Source organism: Pelobates fuscus, chromosome 3 (genome assembly GCF_036172605.1).
Source record: "Pelobates fuscus isolate aPelFus1 chromosome 3, aPelFus1.pri, whole genome shotgun sequence".
Lineage (NCBI taxonomy): Eukaryota > Metazoa > Chordata > Amphibia > Anura > Pelobatidae > Pelobates > Pelobates fuscus.
In genome coordinates this window covers 15,008,128-15,029,491 of record NC_086319.1, presented here as the reverse complement: position 1 = coordinate 15,029,491, position 21,364 = coordinate 15,008,128, and the positions used below count along the sequence as shown (strand labels likewise).

At 43.5% G+C, this 21,364-nt stretch overlaps 1 protein-coding gene across 5 annotated transcripts in view; it reads right to left on the bottom strand.

Annotated features, from left to right (window-relative positions):
- Positions 1-1,809: 1,809 nt before the first annotated feature.
- FAM118A (family with sequence similarity 118 member A) overlaps positions 1,810-21,364 on the bottom strand; it is a 34,927-nt gene continuing 15,372 nt past the window's right edge. For 4 of the 5 annotated variants that reach the window (XM_063446737.1, XM_063446738.1, XM_063446739.1 and 1 more), the window contains 2 exons: positions 3,267-3,433; positions 1,810-2,276 (listed from right to left, as the gene is read on the bottom strand). In XM_063446737.1, coding sequence (XP_063302807.1) covers positions 3,273-3,433 — 161 coding nt within the window. In that variant the 3' untranslated portion in view covers positions 1,810-2,276; positions 3,267-3,272. The remainder of the gene's footprint in view (positions 2,277-3,266; positions 3,434-21,364) is intronic. The other variant, XM_063446742.1, reaches the window with a different exon arrangement.

Genomic DNA, 21,364 nt, shown 5'->3' with positions numbered 1-21,364 from the left:
TTTAAGTCTGCACTTATTGTTGTATTTATTTTTTTGTTCCCACATGGTTCCCTTTGGTTTGAAGTCTGAGGAGTCTACACTATTCCGATATCAGCATCATAACTTTTTTGATATGCCTACAATCAACTAATGTGTGTGAGTGCAACCTTGAAACCATAGACATTCATTTATTTAGAATATATTACCCTATGAGTTGTCTTCATTTTTTCCCTTTGTAGATATCCATTTTGTATGTATTTTCTGTGAGGACTGGGAGGAGTCCTTTATTTTCTACACTGTGGGAATTACATATAGGTAAAACTATCCTATATATTTTATTCACCAAGTGGTGTATAGAGTTTTCCATTACAAAGGGTATACCTATTTGTTTTGCTATAGTTTGATATTTAGTCCAATATTTGCACCTAGAATGCATAGATACACAGTAGCTGAATTTTCACTAAACCACCAATTTGTGCACTTAGAATGCACCCGTTTTACATGGAGTTTGGTCACTCCCTAATGCTTTTACCATGACCAAACCCCCCCCAAAAAGTCAGCCCTGTGGAGAACGCGGTCCATGACCATGTAAAGCTGGCCTGCCCACATGCTGACTGAGCAAGCACATAGCTGATATGTAAAAAAAGTTTTAAAAAAAAATCAGTGGTTCTTAAATGTACATTGAAGGCACTGTAACAGCTTCATCTCATTGAAGTGGGTATGTTTTTTCGAGTTCGCCATGCTCCTTTTCATTGTTAAACTTGTTTTAAACATGTTAAATGAGAGTCCCTAGCAGCTACATCCCTTCTGTGCTGCTTGGGCTAACAAGGAAGCATTTCCCTGATCAAAGATGGGGGCAGTGATTGGCTGAGAATGTCCACCTTCAGCCTATTAGAGCCACCCACAGCTGGATTAATGTGTAATCTCTGCCTTAGCCATACCTCCAGTAGGGGCCAGGGCTGTGGGTGGCCAGAGACCGTCATTCAATGTTATACTGATCAAAAATGGTTTAACACTTAATGGAGGGACAGTGCTAGAGGCACTATAACAAATTACTGTAACCTACTATAAGATATATATTGTTAGTCCTGTCACAGGCATCTGCTCACAATATACTGTTCTCTTTAGCAACATTGTACTCCCTAAGGAAATGGGACCTCACTGACCTGGGAAGAGTCTACTGAAAGGGCTTACATAATATCAGTGCATGCAATTCCATTTTTACCTTAATTAGCTTACCTGTCACATATAAACACTTTACTCAATTTGTGGCAAATCCTTTGGAAGAACTTGAAGGGGCACTCTGTGCACTATAATCACGAGTTCAGTGTAGTTAATTGTAGTTATTATGTGCAGAGTGTGGGTGTCTGTCAATTTTGTCCCACCAGGATGGCACTGATAGGCTGAAGGCCAAGACGGGAGCAGCCTCTCAGTGCTGGGAAGCCCTGTTTTTTTTTGTTTTTTTTAAATCAAACCACTACCGAAATGTTTGACAAACAAATGGGATTGTATCCACAGACTGAGCCATTAAACGGAGCTGTAATAGTTATATTGCATTGTGCCCCCCTTCAATGCCCATCCCTGCTGTGTGACTAAAAACCATATTTCTAATGTATATTTTAAACCTTAAAGGAATGTCAGTTTAAATACAGAGCTCTGTGGTTTGTCTCCCCCAATTACAGTGTTTTGAGATTGTGCAAGATAATCACATTAAACCTTTAAAATAAAGAGAAGACATTTTCATTCAGCAAATGTAAACCATTTTTAACTGCTGCAAAACAGAGATTTTTTTTTTTCACGATTCACAAAAGTATTTGTTTTTAAGACTTGTTTCAGTCATGTGTTCTGTAAAAGACCCAGAAAAAGTTACCATTGTCCCATTTTAAAAAGCTGCTTACAATCCGTTAGAATGGATTCTGAAAGCTGTATTTCCGTTGGGGTCCCCTTCCATAGAAGCATGTCACGGTGTTGTACAGCCATAGGAAACGAAAATAAATAAATCTGTTTAAATGTCCTCCCATGGTAGACAGGCTCAGTTTTCTTTCTGCTCATTAACCTGTAATGTCAGTGTATGGATATTTGTTTCTGAAAGTGATACATGTTGTTCCCACAGAGAGATAGAGCATAAACATATCCCAATACTCATCCAGTCCTCAAAAAAATCTAAACTACTCGTCGTCACATCCATTGAGTTTGGTACAAAATGGCACTTTGGTTGGACACAGGCATTTAAGAATTGGGAAGCCCTTTATTGATCTAGTATCCGGTGTCGATTTAGTATTTAGTGTCCGGTTTCTCTGTAAATTAAAAAGAAACCATTTTACTTTCCTGAGTGTATAGTGCACACGCTAAGCTACAAGCATTACATTTTGGCAAAATAAAGATTTCTAATTGAAAAAAAAAATTAAACCACACATAGCTCGCACAATGTTGTAAGAAATGGGGCACAATTAAACATTATATTTTCTATTTAATATATAGAGTCATAATTTCTTACAATGTGACAAAAATAAAAAAAAATTCACACATTCTGAATAGATCCTTAAATTGACCAAATAGTGTTTAATTCTATCAGGTCACATCTTGAGTACACAAGAGCCTTACAATTTTTACAACTTAGTTTACAGGCCGCGTGAACCAAAATTGTTAGGTTACAACACACACACACGCTTTATTATTAATTTATATTAATTCACAGCTTAGAAATACCTTATTTACTTATCTTTTTTTCCCCTCGCCATTCACTCCACTCAAGCTCCGCCTCTTTGGGTCAGACCATCAATGTTAATGAACTCAGACAATCCAATGGGGCTAGGTCACATGGAAGAATGCTGCACCAATCAGATGATCTTCTGAGACCATCTAACTAAAATAGTAGAGTTTTATTCTTCTATTTGGGCAGCAGCGCTAAAGGCAGGTTAACCCGGCAATGTTTTCAACTGTATGGTGTATGTGTATGTGTATATATATATATACACACACACACACAAACATACATACATACATACATACATACACATACACACCATACACCTCTGGGCTCCCCCCTACGGTGGATACAACTGGCCAGTGTGGGAAAACTTTCATCTCCCCACCGACCCCTCTGGGCACCCCCCTGCATGGGGCGGTGCATTTTAAAGTTGTGCCAGTCCTGCAGATATGGGTAAAAAGATCTAGGGCTATAGGGCCCTACATTCATGGCTCAATCTATCCCCAGGTAAACACCCCTGTACAGAAATATACACATTGTAAGTATAAGTGATATATGTGCAAAGATATCTAAATACCTTATCTCAGGCCTTCAACTTAGCCGTATTCACAGTCCCGGTGTTTTCAACAAGCTTCCTCTTTTGGGCAGTTGGTGGGAGGGGAGGTAGTTGGAGGGCAGTTGGTGGGAGGGGAGGTAGTTGGAGGGCAATTGGTGGGAGGGGAGGTGGGATGTTAGCAAATGGCTCTGTACAAAGAAATCATCGATAATTGAATGTTATTCCTCTACAGCTTAATTCTTTTAAACAGATGTTGAAAACGATTACGCATGCTCTATGTTTCTACCTCTTTACTAAACATGGACCTGTTTTATATCTAGTTCCAAAATATTTTGAACCAAAATAAAATGTATTATATGGAATTGTTGGTATACTTACCACACAGCATTTCAATATCTACAACATGCGCAATATCTACAAATACAATAGGAAACGTGGGAAGAAGTGACTTTTCTGGAAAGTCCCTTTAAGTTTTTCTAAAAAATCAGAAATTTTAAAAAATATACAAACCCCAAACAAAACAGGAGCTGGAGGGATTAAAAAGCTTTAGTCTGTAGTTGATGGTTACTATAGAAGCTAATATTGCTTCTATACCAAGACCCCAAACCAAAGAATTAGTGGCAAAACATATTTCTAGGTTTGAACCAAAGATACAGGATACATAAATATATATTTAGTTATTAAAGCCTTTATTGTAGCAAGAATGGTTACATTCACAGGTTGTGGAAACAGTGTTCATATAGTAGTACAGTTAGCGTGAATTAGATTTAACATTTCAAGGATAAGCATATAAGTCGTTCCGCTGCTTTTTGCTTTATTGTTCACAGAGCTCTGTAGCGTCCCTCTATACTTGGTGATCCCAAATAGCAGTGAGTGCCCCTGTCTCAACGTATAGCTAAAATGTTGACTATTAACCTCGTATCATTTATGTTCCCCCCCCCCCCCCCCCCGATAGGTTCTCCCTCAGTGTACCCCCTCCTAGTTTGCATTTCTCTCCCCTATCGCTTCTTCCCTGTTAAAGCATAGCGGGGGCTATCCCCCCATTCCCCACTTCGGGCATCTCTGATTCCAAATGCCGTTGGTTCTGTGTGTGCTGCTTGCTATCAAATTGCTAGTTGCCTATGTGGCTTCTGCCAAGGTAGTGTTCCCTTCTAGTTTGTGGTTCTCTCGGTCTCGTTTGTTCAAAGCTTTCTGGCTTAGTCTCCGTCTCCCCGTCTGTTGTAGCGTGTGTGATAGTATCTAAACTACCCTCCATGTTTTGATTAGTGTCCTGTTTGCGTTCGCGTGTCTGTCTCCTCTGCTGCGTGAGTGTCTCTTGTTTGTATGTCAGTCCGTTTCTCTTGTCTTCCCACCCTTCCCCCCCCCCCCTTTCTCCTAGTCCACCTCTACTCCGTCGGTCCTCCTCCCCTTGTTTGTTCTTCGGCCCGACATGTCGCAGTGAACTCCTGTGCATGTACCCCTCCCCTGTGTGCCTATTGTATGGGTATCTGTCCAGCGCTTCCCCTCCGTTGGTGGAGATCTCTCCCAAGGGACAATAAGGGGGTAGGGGAGACAGGAAAAAGGTCAACGCAGGGTGAAGGTCGAGGGTGAGCCTGCCGTCCCCCGGGCCCCCTCTTCTGTCCCGCCCCCTCAGGCCTGACCCCCCCTTCCCTCCGCTTCCTTCTCTAGCCACCTCGTCCAATGGTACCACGTTTGGTGGTATCTCTGCCTCTTGCCCGCTGCTGATAGTATGAGTTCCTCAGCCTCCCGTATTTCTTCCACTCTGTGTATCCAGTCTTTTGTTGTGGGGACCGTCTTCCGTTTCCGTCAGTGGCCGGGTATGAGGCTTCGCGCCGCATTAAGCAGATGCGGTAACACCGTCTTCTTGTATCTTGTAAACTTCCTTCCAGACGGATCCACATTTTCTCCTGAGGGGCATGGGTCCACTCGAGGATCCTCTGGAGATGTACCGCCTGGCGGTATGTGTTCAAGTCCGGTAATCCCAAGCCTCCCCTGTGTTTCGGTTGTGTGAGGATCTCATATCGCAATCTAGCCTGTCTTCCGTTCCACACATAGCGGGCGAACAATTTGCGCACCTGGAGAAAGTACTCCTTGGGGATAGCAATCGGTATTGTTTGGAGAAGATACAGGAATCTGGGTAAGGCGTTCATCTTCAGGACATTTATTCTCCCCAACCATGTTATGTGTGGGAGCGTCCATTGTTGGAGGTCCTGCTGAATTCGACCCAGGAGTGGGGTGAAGTTAAGCCGGTATAGGTCGGACAATCTGGCCGAGATCTTAATCCCCAGGTATCCCAGTGCTTCCTTGCACCTGTGGACGGGGAACTCCTCTCGGAGCTCTCGCACCGCTCGTGAGTTGCAGCCGACATTGAGAATTTCGGATTTCCCATAGTTTTTTTCAAATTGGACACCCGATGGTACACGTCAAATTCCTGCATAATCGTTTTCAAGGATGTATGTGGGTCCGTAACAGAGAACAGGAGATCATCTGCATATGCCGATATCTTACTTTCCCCCCAGGAACCCCCAATCCCTCTCACCCCCTCATTTCTCCTTATGGCGTTGAGAAATGGCTCCAGACTGAGGACGAAGAGCAGGGGCGAGAGGGGGCACCCCTGCCTGGTCCCGTTGCATATGTCAAATGGTTGAGACAGGATCCCGTTTACACTTACTCGAGCTGCCGGTTTACTGTAAAGCGTCTGCACCCATGCCATCATGTGAGGCCCCAGGCCCACCTGTTTGAGCACCATCATCAGGTACTACCAATCTACCCTGTCAAACGCCTTCTCCGCATCTGTTGAGACAAACAGGGCCGGGAGCGACCTTTTTTGGGCCGCGTGTATCAGGTTGATCACTTTGACCGTGTTGTCTCGTGCTTCCCTCCCTCTGATGAATCCCACTTGGTCTGGTTTTACGAGCCTCGGTAGGAGGGGTTGGATGCGGAGTGCCAACATCTTTGTAAAGAGTTTCAGATCGGCGTTCAACAGGGAGATCGGTCTATAGCTGGCACATTCTTGCGGGTCCTTCCCTTCTTTCGGGAGCACCACCACATGGGCCAGGAGCATGTTTGTTCTCCAGTGTGTTCCCCTCTCTAACTGCATTGAAGACCCTCACCAGGTATGGTGCCAGTTCCCTGGCGAAGGTCTTATAAAAATGTGCAGTGAACCCATCCGGACCTGGGCTTTTCCCGGCCTTTGCTAACTTCACCGCCCGAAGCATTTCCTCCAGGGTGATGGGTTCATCCAGGGTGTCTCTCTCTTCCTCTCCCAACCGGGAGGTGAGGTGGCGGGCCACGTATTCTTGTTTCTCGTGTAGCAGCCTCATCTTATCTGCTTCCAGTTCTCCCGTCGTGGGTGGTAAGTTGTAGAGGGAAGCGTAATATGCTTTGAAAGCTTCCGCTATTTTCCGGGGGGTTGTGTGACGGTCTCCTTCATATATTATTTGTTGAACAAAACATTTTTGCCTCCTGGCCCGTAAGGCCCTTGCCAATAGTTTACTGCACTTGTTGCCATGTTCATAAAAGGCTTTCCGGACTAGTCTGAATTGAAATTGTATTTTAGATGTGAGGCATGACTGCAGTTGTGCCCTGACCGCCGTCAGGCGTTTGTAGACTTCCTCGTCCATGGTGCTTTTATGTTGCGCCTCCAGATCCGCTATTTGGGCCGTTAGCTCGGAAATTTCTATGGTGCGACATTTTTTTTGTTGTGCTCCATGTTTAATCAGGAGCCCTCGGATAGTGCACTTGTATGCTTCCCACACCACGGCCGGGTTGGTCTCCGGAGTGTCGTTCTCTAGGAAGAACTGCTCGGAGGCTGCGGCGAGGTCCGCCCGTATCGTTGGGTCCTCCAGTAATGCCTCATTCAATCTCAAAGTCCACTGCTTTTTGGACGGACATGGATGTTTAAGGGCCATGATGACCGGCGCATGATCTGACCACGTCATCGGCGCTATATTTGCCGACTGAAGGTCATCTAAGTGTCTATGTTGTAGAAATAGGTAGTCCAGTCTTGAATAGGACTTGTGCGCGTTTGAGTAGAAGGTGAAGTCTTTGGTATCGCAGTTGACTGCTCTCCAGCAGTCTATTAGCATATGGTCCCGTAGCAGAGCCTTAGTGCCCCGTATCACGTGATCTGGTAGCGTTGTCTTGCCCGTGGACGTGTCCATCTCAGGATGCACGGGTATGTTAAAATCCCCTCCTAATACTACCTTACCTTCCCCGAATTGTTCGAGGGCCGTTTTCAGGAATGCTTTCTGCCCCTTGTTTGGGAGATACACGTTGGCAAAGGTGTACGGCGCCTGGTGGATTGTGCCCTTCAGAAAGAGGTACCTCCCTTGCGGGTCTGTGCTTTCCGCCACTCTCTGGAAGGGCACGTCCTTTGCGAAAAGAATCGCCACCCCCTTTGTTTTTGTGTCAGGGTTGTTAGAAAAAAAAAAACACTGGATAATGCCTGTTGGAAAATCTTGGTGCCTGATTGGATCAGAAATGGGTCTCCTGAAAGAACGCCACGGAGACCTTCAGCGCCCTGAGTTCCCGCAGCGCCCTGGCTCTTTTCTGTAGGGCATTAAGCCCCCTCGCGTTCAGGGTGTACAGCACCAGCCCCCCCCCTATTCCTCCTCTGACCATGGGGAAGGGATGTTCCCTCTCCCGACATGTCCCCCCCGTTAAGCTGATCCCCAGAGTAAGGCCCCAGGAACGGCACGGCAGCCCCGCCGACCTCCGGGTTCACAAGAGGGGGTAGAACAAGAGGGCAGAGTCTACAACACAGAGGACGAGGGTGAGATCCGACCGAAGGGGTTGCCGGGGTGTGAGGTTGCCTACCGCTCAGTAGGCCTGATAGTCTTTGTGTGATGTCAGGTGCTCCGCCGTTAGCGGGTAAGATAAGGGCAATGTGCCTCAAAACTCAACAGTGAGGGTTCGTGTCTACTCCCCACTCCTCGAGTTTCAATTTCCTGGCAGTGCACCCGCGGGGGTCGTCTGTGTCCCTGAGTTGTCCACTAGAACCGTCCATCCCTGTCGCCCTATGTCGGTAACTTCAGGTCCCCCAGTTAATGATTTGTTGTTTATCTATGAAAGGGGGCCTCTCTGGTCTTCCATGTGAGTAGTAGTGCAGGTATGCCCTTTCGGCCATCCAGCATGCGTATAGTGAGTGCTGCTTTTGCAGGTCTGCGCGTGTGCCTGTTTTCCCTATGTGGTTGGTCCCCCCTAGAGTTCGACGTCCCTATCCCATAGATTCCCCCCCGATGTAATCGTCTTTTGAACCCAGTCAGTAGTGCAAGGTGCTCCCTTACGCCCTAGTGTGCGATCGTGTGTGTATCTCTTAGTACCCTACCCTTCCTCCTCAGGGTGCCCCCGCATGAGGTGTCCTCAAGCACTGTGAACCTATATTGAGCTCTTCCCAGAACCCTCGTGCCCTCCCCCGTGTGTAGGCCTCTGGGCTATCTGTGTCAGAGCCTAGCTCTGTGAGGCTAGCTGTGAGTCTTGATCCGGGAGTCCCTTTGATCGTGTGCGGGAGAGAGCCCAGGTGTGTTGCTTTTGGGCGGGAAGGGCCAATAGGACCGTGAGAGCCCGCGAGGCCGGCCCTTCTTTCCTCCCCCCCCCCCGTGGCGCCCCCTCCTCCCTGGTAGCCCATCCTTTATCCCCTTTTCCTCGGATCCAGCGCCCCCCTCCCCCCCCGCCCCATGTGTGTTGTTCAGGCCTGGGTCTCGAGTCCCTCCTCTCCCTCTTCTATCTACCCTCCGTGAGGGCTCGTGTTGCAGGGAGGATGTCTCCCTCCCCTCCCCTGTCCCCCTGGACCGCTATTCCTCCTCCGCTGTAATTGATCCATATCTCCCCTCCCCCACACCCACTCCACCAGAAGGAGTCAAAAAGAGGGGACCCCCTCCCCCCGAGGGGGGAGGAGGAAAAAATAATAAAAAAAATTTATATAAAAAAGTAAAAATAAAGGGGGGGGAGGAGAGAGGGGGGAGGGAGGAAGAGGGGGCCAAAGCCGGACTGTGCAGGAGGGAGAGTTCGGTGCGGAGCCAGAGAGAGTAAAGGAGAGCAGAGACACAAGAAAAAGGAAAAGCCTGGGTATAAAAGTGCAGGAAGAGTTCAGTCTCGCATCAGTAAACCCCGCATTTGCATGCCGGGTTACGTTACCAGATCTCGGTTCAAAGGGCTCAGTCCACTCTCATACCAGGTCACCTCTCTGCCTCTCCTCCTATTCCTCTGGACCAGCCTGTATTGAAGAGGGCCCGTCCAGTCCTGTTTCTCCTTCCCATGGGTATCTTCTAGCTGCCGGTTGCCCCATGTTCCTCTCGTTGAGGGGGCATGTCATCCAGTTGGTGATTTGGATCCTTGGGAGCCCCAAATGCCTCCGTGAAGGTCGGGACGTCTTCTGGTGTGCGGATGACCGCTTCTGCATTCCCCCGTCTGGCCAGGAGAGCGAAGGGAAACAGCCATCTATACCTGATCCGCTCTTGTTGCAGTGCCTGTGTAACCGGGCGTAGAGCTCTCCTTGATTGCAGGGTAAGGTGTGAGAGATCATTATAGAGCTCCACCATCTGACCTTCAAAGCGCCAGGCCCGCTCCGCCCGCGCCCGCAGCATGATGTCGGCTTTAATTTGATAGTCTTGGATGCGGCAGATGTCTCTCGGCGGGGCGTCTGGTGGCGGGCGCAGGCGTACGGCACGGTGGGCTCTATCCATTCCAATTTTTGCATCAGGTGGGCGGCCCAGGAGCATATTAAATAGGCGTGTGAGGATTGCTTTAAGACTTTCCTGGTCAGGGGGTTCCCTTATCCCCCTCACCCTTATATTGTGCCTCCTGCTCCTGTTGTCTAAATCCTCCAGGTGAAGCCTCATATCAGTGATCTGTGCTGCTTGCTGCTTGGAGGCCTGTGAGTTGGGGCCTGCTGCGCGGGAATCTCTCTCCTCCAGGGTGCTGACTCTTTCTTCCAAACTTGAAATTGTAGCGCGAACTGTCGCGATCTCTGTCTGCATCGCGCCCTTCACCTCCTCTACCATATGCTGCAGATCTTCCTTCTTAGGCAGGGAGGCAAAGAGCGCGTACCAGTCTGGGGTCGGAGGCGAAGGCCTCACCTCGAGTTCCGGCGTGGATTCAGCTTCCGACATTGAAGAGCCTGGGGATACCGGCGCCATGTTGGAGGCCTCGAGGCGGGCTGCCAGGACCGCCGGTGTTTGGAGGTACCCTCTGATGGATTCTGTGAGGGTCTCCCCCTGGGTTCTAGAGGTTGAGGGCGTCATCTGGGTGCGTCTTGTGCGACCCATGGAAGCCATATATTCGTGTATGTTGCGTATTTAGGGCGGCCAGGGACGGAGCCACAGTGTCAGGCCTTAAGCCTCCCGATGTCTCCTCATGCTTCCGGGTTTGACGGAGCTTAGCCACACCCCCATTGCCGCGGTCGGCTATTTAATGCGACCGCACCAGCTGATAGACGCTGGATTATTGAAACGCGTACTGCGCCAAACTCACCGGCTCACATACCTCGGTGAGACGACCACTCGCTACTAGACCGGACTGGAGGAATATTCAAGTCCCCAACATCTCTCTTCATCACAGACAACTACCAACACTCTCGGCAACGATTCACTGAAGCAACCGCCTCTGAGGAGAGCTGGGGACACAATCCCTCTACTTCCAGAAGTTAAGTAATTTACAGTCTCTGAGTTAAGAGCTAACAATGTTAAAGCTTTATTTCAACTTACTAAAGTCTGCTATCAAGTTCTCCAGCAAGCCTGCTACAGCTTTCCTCAAATCAAGTATTATTCAAGTTCAGCTGTACCTGTCTTGCTACAGATAATCTTATTTCTTCATACTGAAGTCTGCTATCAAGTTGTTCAGCAATCCTGCTACAGCTTTCCTCAAAGCAAGTATTATCCAAGTTCAGCTGTACCTGTCTTGCTACAGATAATCTTATTTCTTCATACTAAAGTCTGCTATCAAGTTGTTCAGCAATCCTGCTACAGCTTTCCTCAAATCAAGTATTATTCAAGTTCAGCTGTACCTGTCTTGCTACAGATAATCTTATTTCTTCATACTAAAGTCTTCTATCAAGTTGTTCAGCAAGCCTGCTACAGCATCCCTCAAAACAAGTATTATTTAAGTTATACTGCACCAGTCTTGCTGCTGATAATTCCAATGTATATAATCTCTTATAATTTGAACTGTTAACAAGAATAACGGATGCTAATGAATTCTGAACCTTGTCAATGCTAAATGAAACAAACCATTTATTATTTAAAGAAACAGTAACTGTAATTCTGGAACTGAAGTCTCAGTTCCATCTAAGTGTCTTAATAAAAGATCAAAGTCCTAACAAATCTGCAGTTGTGTTCCACATCATTTACTGTGAACGTGACAGAATAATCCAGCCTTTGTAATGGAACCAGCAGATTTCGATTCTAAAGTAATTTTGCTGAATCAACGAGTCGATACACTTAACCAAGGTGTGCAAGACTTGCAAGTTACAAATGAAAGAATTCTCACTTATGTCAGAGACTTACAAACGCATTCTCCTCATACTGTTCTGCACTCAACTAGCGATCCTGCTGTATGTAACCCTGAAAAATTTTATGGTGATCGTTCCAAATATAGGGAGTTTTTTAATTCCTGCAAATTATTGATTGCTTTAAAACCTAGATCTTATCCCACAGAAAGATCTAAGGTTTTTTCAGTTATCTAATTTCTGAGAGGTGAACCTATGTCCTGGGCCCATTCCTTTTTGGACAATGATGACCCCATCTTAGATTCACTGGAGGAATTCTTTAAAGCCATGTCTCTTCTCTATGAAGATCCTTACAAACAAAATACTGCTGAATTAACAATTCGAACCTTGCTGCAAAAACATAGACCCGTTGAAGATTATATCGCTGAATTTAAAAGATGGGCAGTAGAAACGCAATGGAATGACAGCGCATTGCGCAACCAATTTCGAATCGGCTTATCTGAAGCTGTAAAGGATGAACTATCTAGAATAGAACTCCCTACGACTTTGAATGCTCTGATTCATCTATCGATCAGCATTGACAGAAGGCTTAGAGAAAGAAAGGCCGAAAAGGCTCTCTCAACTTCAACTGGGAAAAAATCATGTCATCCTCCAAAGCCTTCTGACAACCCATCCTTACCAATCGAACCTATGGAAATAGGGGTAATAAGAAGTCCCCTCACTCCTGAAGAGAAAAATCAAAGACGTATATTAAACCTCTGCATGTATTGTGCCTCTCAAGTTCATTTGGTCTCTGATTGTCCTTTATTGAAACGAATAAAGGGCAGTAGGCAGTGTCATGCCTCTTCCATCCTAAGTGCACTCCCTTCTACAGCAAATACGCAAATGTCCCCTATCATTCTCATATTACAGTGGGACAATAAAAGAATTATGACCATGGCTGTCATCGATTCCGGTGCAAATGGAGTATTCATCGACTCAGCCTTTGTAACAAAGAATAAAATTCCTTGTATTCGTAAAAGAACTTCTGTTCCTGTTAGAGTGATTGACGGGTCCCTCATTTCATCGGGACCAATACTTCATGAAACCATCCCTCTTATTAGTAACCACTATCATACTCATACTGAAAATCTTATATTTGATGTTATCTCATCACCGTTTTTTCCTATTATATTAGGGATCAACTGGTTAAGGAACCACAACCCTCAAATCTCTTGGTCCCCCTTTTCTCTTACCTTTAATTCCGATTATTGCAAGAAAACATGCTTGCAACATATTCCAATCCTTCAGCCTACTAAAGAACCAGCTATAACCTCGTGTTATTCGGACACCGAACTGGAGCCTCCTCCTCATACAGTCGTTGGGACTTTATCTTCCCTTCTAGACGACATAAAAGGACTCAGTAAAGATACTCTTAATCTTCCTACATCAGTTAAACTATCGAAGAAAGACGGTCTCTACTATTTCAAAGACCGAATTTATGTACCTCCTGCTTTCAGAAATCAAGTGCTCAATTGTATTCATGATTCTAACCTGGCAGATCATCCAGGTATAAAAAAGACCCTTGAATTGTCCAAGAGATATTATTGGTGGCCTCATCAAGACAAAACCGTTAAATCATATGTTAAAACCTGTTCAATCTGCCAAAGATCCAAACAAGGACCTCAGTACCTAAGTAGTCAATTATTGAACCTACCGATTCTCGGAAAACCTTGGCAATCCATTTCTATGCACTTCTTGGTGGATCTTCCCCCTTCTCAACAGCATACCACCATTCTAGTGGTAGTGGACCGCTTCACGAAAATGTCCCATTTTATCCCTTTAAAGATGTTACCCTCATCCTCTGAACTTTCAAAATTATTTCTTGACAATATTGTAAAACTTCATGGACTGCCCGACGAAATCATTTCAGATCGAGGGACTCAGTTTACCTCCAAATTCTGGAACGCATTATGTGCTTCTCTACATATCCAACGTAAACTGACATCCGCATATCATCCCCAAACTGATGGACAAACTGAAGGAGTCAACCAATACTTAGAGCAATATCTACGATGTTATTGTTCTCACTTACAAGACCATTGGATAACCAGGTTGCCCATGGCAGAATTCGTATACAACAACTCCTATCATACTAATAGCAAGATGACTCCATTTTTTTCCAATTATGGATTTCATCCCTCCTTGTTTCCTGCTCAAACAAATCTTTCGTCTAATTCTTCTGTTTCGAATCAAATCTCTCATATGTCATCCCTATTCAAATTTTTACATGAACTTTTGGAATTTGCATCATCCACTCAAAGAAAAAATTTTGATATTAAAGAAAATTCTTCCCCCGATTATGGGATTGGGGATCTTGTCTGGCTTTCCTCAAAGGACATTTTCATAAATTGGCCATCTAAGAAGTTAAGTTCCCTTTTTCATGGTCCATTTCCAATTAAGTCAATAATCAACTGTAATGTTGTTGAATTAAAGCTTCCATCTACTTTGAAAATTCATCCGGGTTTTCCATGTATCCTTGCTTAAACCTCATCATCCTGACCCCTAACGTAGAGATGTTACTACTCCTCCTGATCCTGTTTTAGTCCAGGGTGAAGAAGAATACGAGATTCAGAAAATTCTTGATTCAAGGATTCATCGTGGCTCATTACAATACCTCATTAGATGGAAGATACTTGGGAAAACTTGGGAACTTGAAGATACTTGGGAAAACTCCTCTGGAATCCATGCTGATAAATTGATTTCTGCTTTTCATAGACGCTACCCTTCTAAACCATGTTGAGATAGCACCCTGAGGTTGCTCATTAGGGTGGGGGTACTGTCAGGCCTTAAGCCTCCCGATGTCTCCTCATGCTTCCGGGTTTGACGGAGCTTAGCCACACCCCGATTGCCGCGGTCGGCTATTTAATGCGACCGCACCAGCTGATAGACGCTGGATTATTGAAACGCGTACTGCGCCAAACTCACCGGCTCACATACCTCGGTGAGACGACCACTCGCTACTAGACCGGACTGGAGGAATATTCAAGTCCCCAACATCTCTCTTCATCACAGACAACTACCAACACTCTCGGCAACGATTCACTGAAGCAACCGCCTCTGAGGAGAGCTGGGGACACAATCCCTCTACTTCCAGAAGTTAAGTAATTTACAGTCTCTGAGTTAAGAGCTAACAATGTTAAAGCTTTATTTCAACTTACTAAAGTCTGCTATCAAGTTCTCCAGCAAGCCTGCTACAGCTTTCCTCAAATCAAGTATTATCCAAGTTCAGCTGTACCTGTCTTGCTACAGATAATCTTATTTCTTCATACTAAAGTCTGCTATCAAGTTGTTCAGCAATCCTGCTACAGCTTTCCTCAAAGCAAGTATTATCCAAGTTCAGCTGTACCTGTCTTGCTACAGATAATCTTATTTCTTCATACTAAAGTCTGCTATCAAGTTGTTCAGCAATCCTGCTACAGCTTTCCTCAAATCAAGTATTATTCAAGTTCAGCTGTACCTGTCTTGCTACAGATAATCTTATTTCTTCATACTAAAGTCTTCTATCAAGTTGTTCAGCAAGCCTGCTACAGCATCCCTCAAAACAAGTATTATTTAAGTTATACTGCACCAGTCTTGCTGCTGATAATTCCAATGTATATAATCTCTTATAATTTGAACTGTTAACAAGAATAACGGATGCTAATGAATTCTGAACCTTGTCAATGCTAAATGAAACAAACCATTTATTATTTAAAGAAACAGTAACTGTAATTCTGGAACTGAAGTCTCAGTTCCATCTAAGTGTCTTAATAAAAGATCAAAGTCCTAACAAATCTGCAGTTGTGTTCCACATCATTTACTGTGAACGTGACAGAATAATCCAGCCTTTGTAATGGAACCAGCAGATTTCGATTCTAAAGTAATTTTGCTGAATCAACGAGTCGATACACTTAACCAAGGTGTGCAAGACTTGCAAGTTACAAATGAAAGAATTCTCACTTATGTCAGAGACTTACAAACGCATTCTCCTCATACTGTTCTGCACTCAACTAGCGATCCTGCTGTATGTAACCCTGAAAAATTTTATGGTGATCGTTCCAAATATAGGGAGTTTTTTAATTCCTGCAAATTATTGATTGCTTTAAAACCTAGATCTTATCCCACAGAAAGATCTAAGGTTTTTTCAGTTATCTAATTTCTGAGAGGTGAACCTATGTCCTGGGCCCATTCCTTTTTGGACAATGATGACCCCATCTTAGATTCACTGGAGGAATTCTTTAAAGCCATGTCTCTTCTCTATGAAGATCCTTACAAACAAAATACTGCTGAATTAACAATTCGAACCTTGCTGCAAAAACATAGACCCGTTGAAGATTATATCGCTGAATTTAAAAGATGGGCAGTAGAAACGCAATGGAATGACAGCGCATTGCGCAACCAATTTCGAATCGGCTTATCTGAAGCTGTAAAGGATGAACTATCTAGAATAGAACTCCCTACGACTTTGAATGCTCTGATTCATCTATCGATCAGCATTGACAGAAGGCTTAGAGAAAGAAAGGCCGAAAAGGCTCTCTCAACTTCAACTGGGAAAAAATCATGTCATCCTCCAAAGCCTTCTGACAACCCATCCTTACCAATCGAACCTATGGAAATAGGGGTAATAAGAAGTCCCCTCACTCCTGAAGAGAAAAATCAAAGACGTATATTAAACCTCTGCATGTATTGTGCCTCTCAAGTTCATTTGGTCTCTGATTGTCCTTTATTGAAACGAATAAAGGGCAGTAGGCAGTGTCATGCCTCTTCCATCCTAAGTGCACTCCCTTCTACAGCAAATACGCAAATGTCCCCTATCATTCTCATATTACAGTGGGACAATAAAAGAATTATGACCATGGCTGTCATCGATTCCGGTGCAAATGGAGTATTCATCGACTCAGCCTTTGTAACAAAGAATAAAATTCCTTGTATTCGTAAAAGAACTTCTGTTCCTGTTAGAGTGATTGACGGGTCCCTCATTTCATCGGGACCAATACTTCATGAAACCATCCCTCTTATTAGTAACCACTATCATACTCATACTGAAAATCTTATATTTGATGTTATCTCATCACCGTTTTTTCCTATTATATTAGGGATCAACTGGTTAAGGAACCACAACCCTCAAATCTCTTGGTCCCCCTTTTCTCTTACCTTTAATTCCGATTATTGCAAGAAAACATGCTTGCAACATATTCCAATCCTTCAGCCTACTAAAGAACCAGCTATAACCTCGTGTTATTCGGACACCGAACTGGAGCCTCCTCCTCATACAGTCGTTGGGACTTTATCTTCCCTTCTAGACGACATAAAAGGACTCAGTAAAGATACTCTTAATCTTCCTACATCAGTTAAACTATCGAAGAAAGACGGTCTCTACTATTTCAAAGACCGAATTTATGTACCTCCTGCTTTCAGAAATCAAGTGCTCAATTGTATTCATGATTCTAACCTGGCAGATCATCCAGGTATAAAAAAGACCCTTGAATTGTCCAAGAGATATTATTGGTGGCCTCATCAAGACAAAACCGTTAAATCATATGTTAAAACCTGTTCAATCTGCCAAAGATCCAAACAAGGACCTCAGTACCTAAGTAGTCAATTATTGAACCTACCGATTCTCGGAAAACCTTGGCAATCCATTTCTATGCACTTCTTGGTGGATCTTCCCCCTTCTCAACAGCATACCACCATTCTAGTGGTAGTGGACCGCTTCACGAAAATGTCCCATTTTATCCCTTTAAAGATGTTACCCTCATCCTCTGAACTTTCAAAATTATTTCTTGACAATATTGTAAAACTTCATGGACTGCCCGACGAAATCATTTCAGATCGAGGGACTCAGTTTACCTCCAAATTCTGGAACGCATTATGTGCTTCTCTACATATCCAACGTAAACTGACATCCGCATATCATCCCCAAACTGATGGACAAACTGAAGGAGTCAACCAATACTTAGAGCAATATCTACGATGTTATTGTTCTCACTTACAAGACCATTGGATAACCAGGTTGCCCATGGCAGAATTCGTATACAACAACTCCTATCATACTAATAGCAAGATGACTCCATTTTTTTCCAATTATGGATTTCATCCCTCCTTGTTTCCTGCTCAAACAAATCTTTCGTCTAATTCTTCTGTTTCGAATCAAATCTCTCATATGTCATCCCTATTCAAATTTTTACATGAACTTTTGGAATTTGCATCATCCACTCAAAGAAAAAATTTTGATATTAAAGAAAATTCTTCCCCCGATTATGGGATTGGGGATCTTGTCTGGCTTTCCTCAAAGGACATTTTCATAAATTGGCCATCTAAGAAGTTAAGTTCCCTTTTTCATGGTCCATTTCCAATTAAGTCAATAATCAACTGTAATGTTGTTGAATTAAAGCTTCCATCTACTTTGAAAATTCATCCGGGTTTTCCATGTATCCTTGCTTAAACCTCATCATCCTGACCCCTAACGTAGAGATGTTACTACTCCTCCTGATCCTGTTTTAGTCCAGGGTGAAGAAGAATACGAGATTCAGAAAATTCTTGATTCAAGGATTCATCGTGGCTCATTACAATACCTCATTAGATGGAAGATACTTGGGAAAACTTGGGAACTTGAAGATACTTGGGAAAACTCCTCTGGAATCCATGCTGATAAATTGATTTCTGCTTTTCATAGACGCTACCCTTCTAAACCATGTTGAGATAGCACCCTGAGGTTGCTCATTAGGGTGGGGGTACTGTCAGGCCTTAAGCCTCCCGATGTCTCCTCATGCTTCCGGGTTTGACGGAGCTTAGCCACACCCCGATTGCCGCGGTCGGCTATTTAATGCGACCGCACCAGCTGATAGACGCTGGATTATTGAAACGCGTACTGCGCCAAACTCACCGGCTCACATACCTCGGTGAGACGACCACTCGCTACTAGACCGGACTGGAGGAATATTCAAGTCCCCAACATCTCTCTTCATCACAGACAACTACCAACACTCTCGGCAACGATTCACTGAAGCAACCGCCTCTGAGGAGAGCTGGGGACACAATCCCTCTACTTCCAGAAGTTAAGTAATTTACAGTCTCTGAGTTAAGAGCTAACAATGTTAAAGCTTTATTTCAACTTACTAAAGTCTGCTATCAAGTTCTCCAGCAAGCCTGCTACAGCTTTCCTCAAATCAAGTATTATCCAAGTTCAGCTGTACCTGTCTTGCTACAGATAATCTTATTTCTTCATACTAAAGTCTGCTATCAAGTTGTTCAGCAATCCTGCTACAGCTTTCCTCAAAGCAAGTATTATCCAAGTTCAGCTGTACCTGTCTTGCTACAGATAATCTTATTTCTTCATACTAAAGTCTGCTATCAAGTTGTTCAGCAATCCTGCTACAGCTTTCCTCAAATCAAGTATTATTCAAGTTCAGCTGTACCTGTCTTGCTACAGATAATCTTATTTCTTCATACTAAAGTCTTCTATCAAGTTGTTCAGCAAGCCTGCTACAGCATCCCTCAAAACAAGTATTATTTAAGTTATACTGCACCAGTCTTGCTGCTGATAATTCCAATGTATATAATCTCTTATAATTTGAACTGTTAACAAGAATAACGGATGCTAATGAATTCTGAACCTTGTCAATGCTAAATGAAACAAACCATTTATTATTTAAAGAAACAGTAACTGTAATTCTGGAACTGAAGTCTCAGTTCCATCTAAGTGTCTTAATAAAAGATCAAAGTCCTAACAAATCTGCAGTTGTGTTCCACATCATTTACTGTGAACGTGACACACAGAATTAGGCGGCCATCTCAGTTCAGCGCCAGGCCACGCCCCCATAAATATATATTTAATCTTTTTTATTAACATGTTAGTTTGTTCAAATGTTATTAAAATTATTTAGAAACTAATACTTGAATTTAATAATGATATATGTTATATTTGTTATTTATATAGTTACTTTATTGAATATATTATAATTTAATCATGTTTAAAGTATTTTAAACATATATGTATTAGAATATTTTGTATATACCGTACCTAATTTATTGAATATGTATAATAAATGTAATTTTAGATTTAATTAAAAACACATTTATTCCAATATTTATTGTGTAGATACTTTATTGAACCTGTATAATACATTTATTTTTTATTTACTTAAAAAATATATATTTATAGAAATATTTAATGTGTATATAATATTTCTAATTTATTTTTAAAAATATGTATTACACTATTTATTCTGTAAATAGTTATTCCTAGATTTATTTTGTGTGTGTGTGTATATAATTCATTTATTGAATACAATAAATAATTACAATAAATAATTCAATGTTTGTATAAAAAAAAAGTTACAATAAAGTAAGGTTTTTAAATTATATTCTTCTGGTCTTTGTTTTTACATAAAGATTCAACTTTTACAGACAAATATCAAATGCAGAACGGGAAAAGAGTTTACATTACTGAAATGACATATGGAGAAACTATTTACATATTTTTTTATAAACTAAAATAAAATGGAACAATAATAATAAATATTCAACAATGTATCTAAAATAAATATAAAATACAAAAATTATCTAAAATACCAAATGTAAGTATTTAGAAGGAAATCAACAGCATTTGGGTCTGCTGCAGCACTTAGAAAACCCATATACATTCTATCTGGTGCTGGAAAATGTTGTCTGATGCAATGTACAACGCACGATGGAATTACTCGTCTGTTGTAAGTTGTAAGTATAGACAGGTTATGAAACTGCATAAATGATCATATCATGAGGGTACAAACTATGATGACGGTAAGCATAATGTGCGAGAATAACTCAGGTGTAAGTTAGGCCAAGCTGGCAAAGGCGTTAGTGGCAAAACAAGCTTAGGTATTAGGCTTCAAGAGTGTGAACCCATAGCCAAGGTTGCACAGGTTTCTGCAGCATGACCCCAATATCTCTGTTTTCTAAAATCTTCAACCCATAGTCGGCATACTAGCAGGTGATGAGGTAAGTGAAGAGGGGAACGTTCCTTGAGCCGACACCAAAGAGTTCCCTGAGTCTTAGAATTGGCATCTTATAGTAGGCCCAGGAATCCACTTGGGCTGCTTTTGTGCCAAGGCGAAATGCATCTATTGATGCATCCAGGGCCGGACTGGCCTACCGGGATTCAGTAAAATTTCACAGTGGGTCGGCACACTATCGGGCCGCCTAGTGTGCACTGGGCCGGGCTGCACGGCGCAATTACAGGATAACCGGTGGGATGCGCCCCCCTCCTGCCGGTCACAGAATGTAGTGTGGCAGAGCATGCAGACTGCTTTTGAGGAGCTTGTCTTCTACCCGTTCTGAAAGGAAGTGCTCACAGAGAGCATAGAACTGATTCCTGTCAGACCGGGTAGAGTAAGCAGGAGCTCCTCCACCACGGTCTGCCTGCTCGGCCACGCTACAGCAAGGTACAGGGAGAGCTTGGGGGAATAATGGGACACATGGGGGCTATGATGACACATGGAGGGTTGGGGGGGATATAGGGACACATGGAGGGCAGTAGGTCTAATAAGACACATGGAGAGGCTGAGGCAGCTAATGAGACACATGGAGGGCTGGGGCCGGGGAAAGAGACTCACAGAAGAGCTAGGGAAGGGGAGAAAGAGACAAAGTGGCTTGGGAGAGAAAGACACAA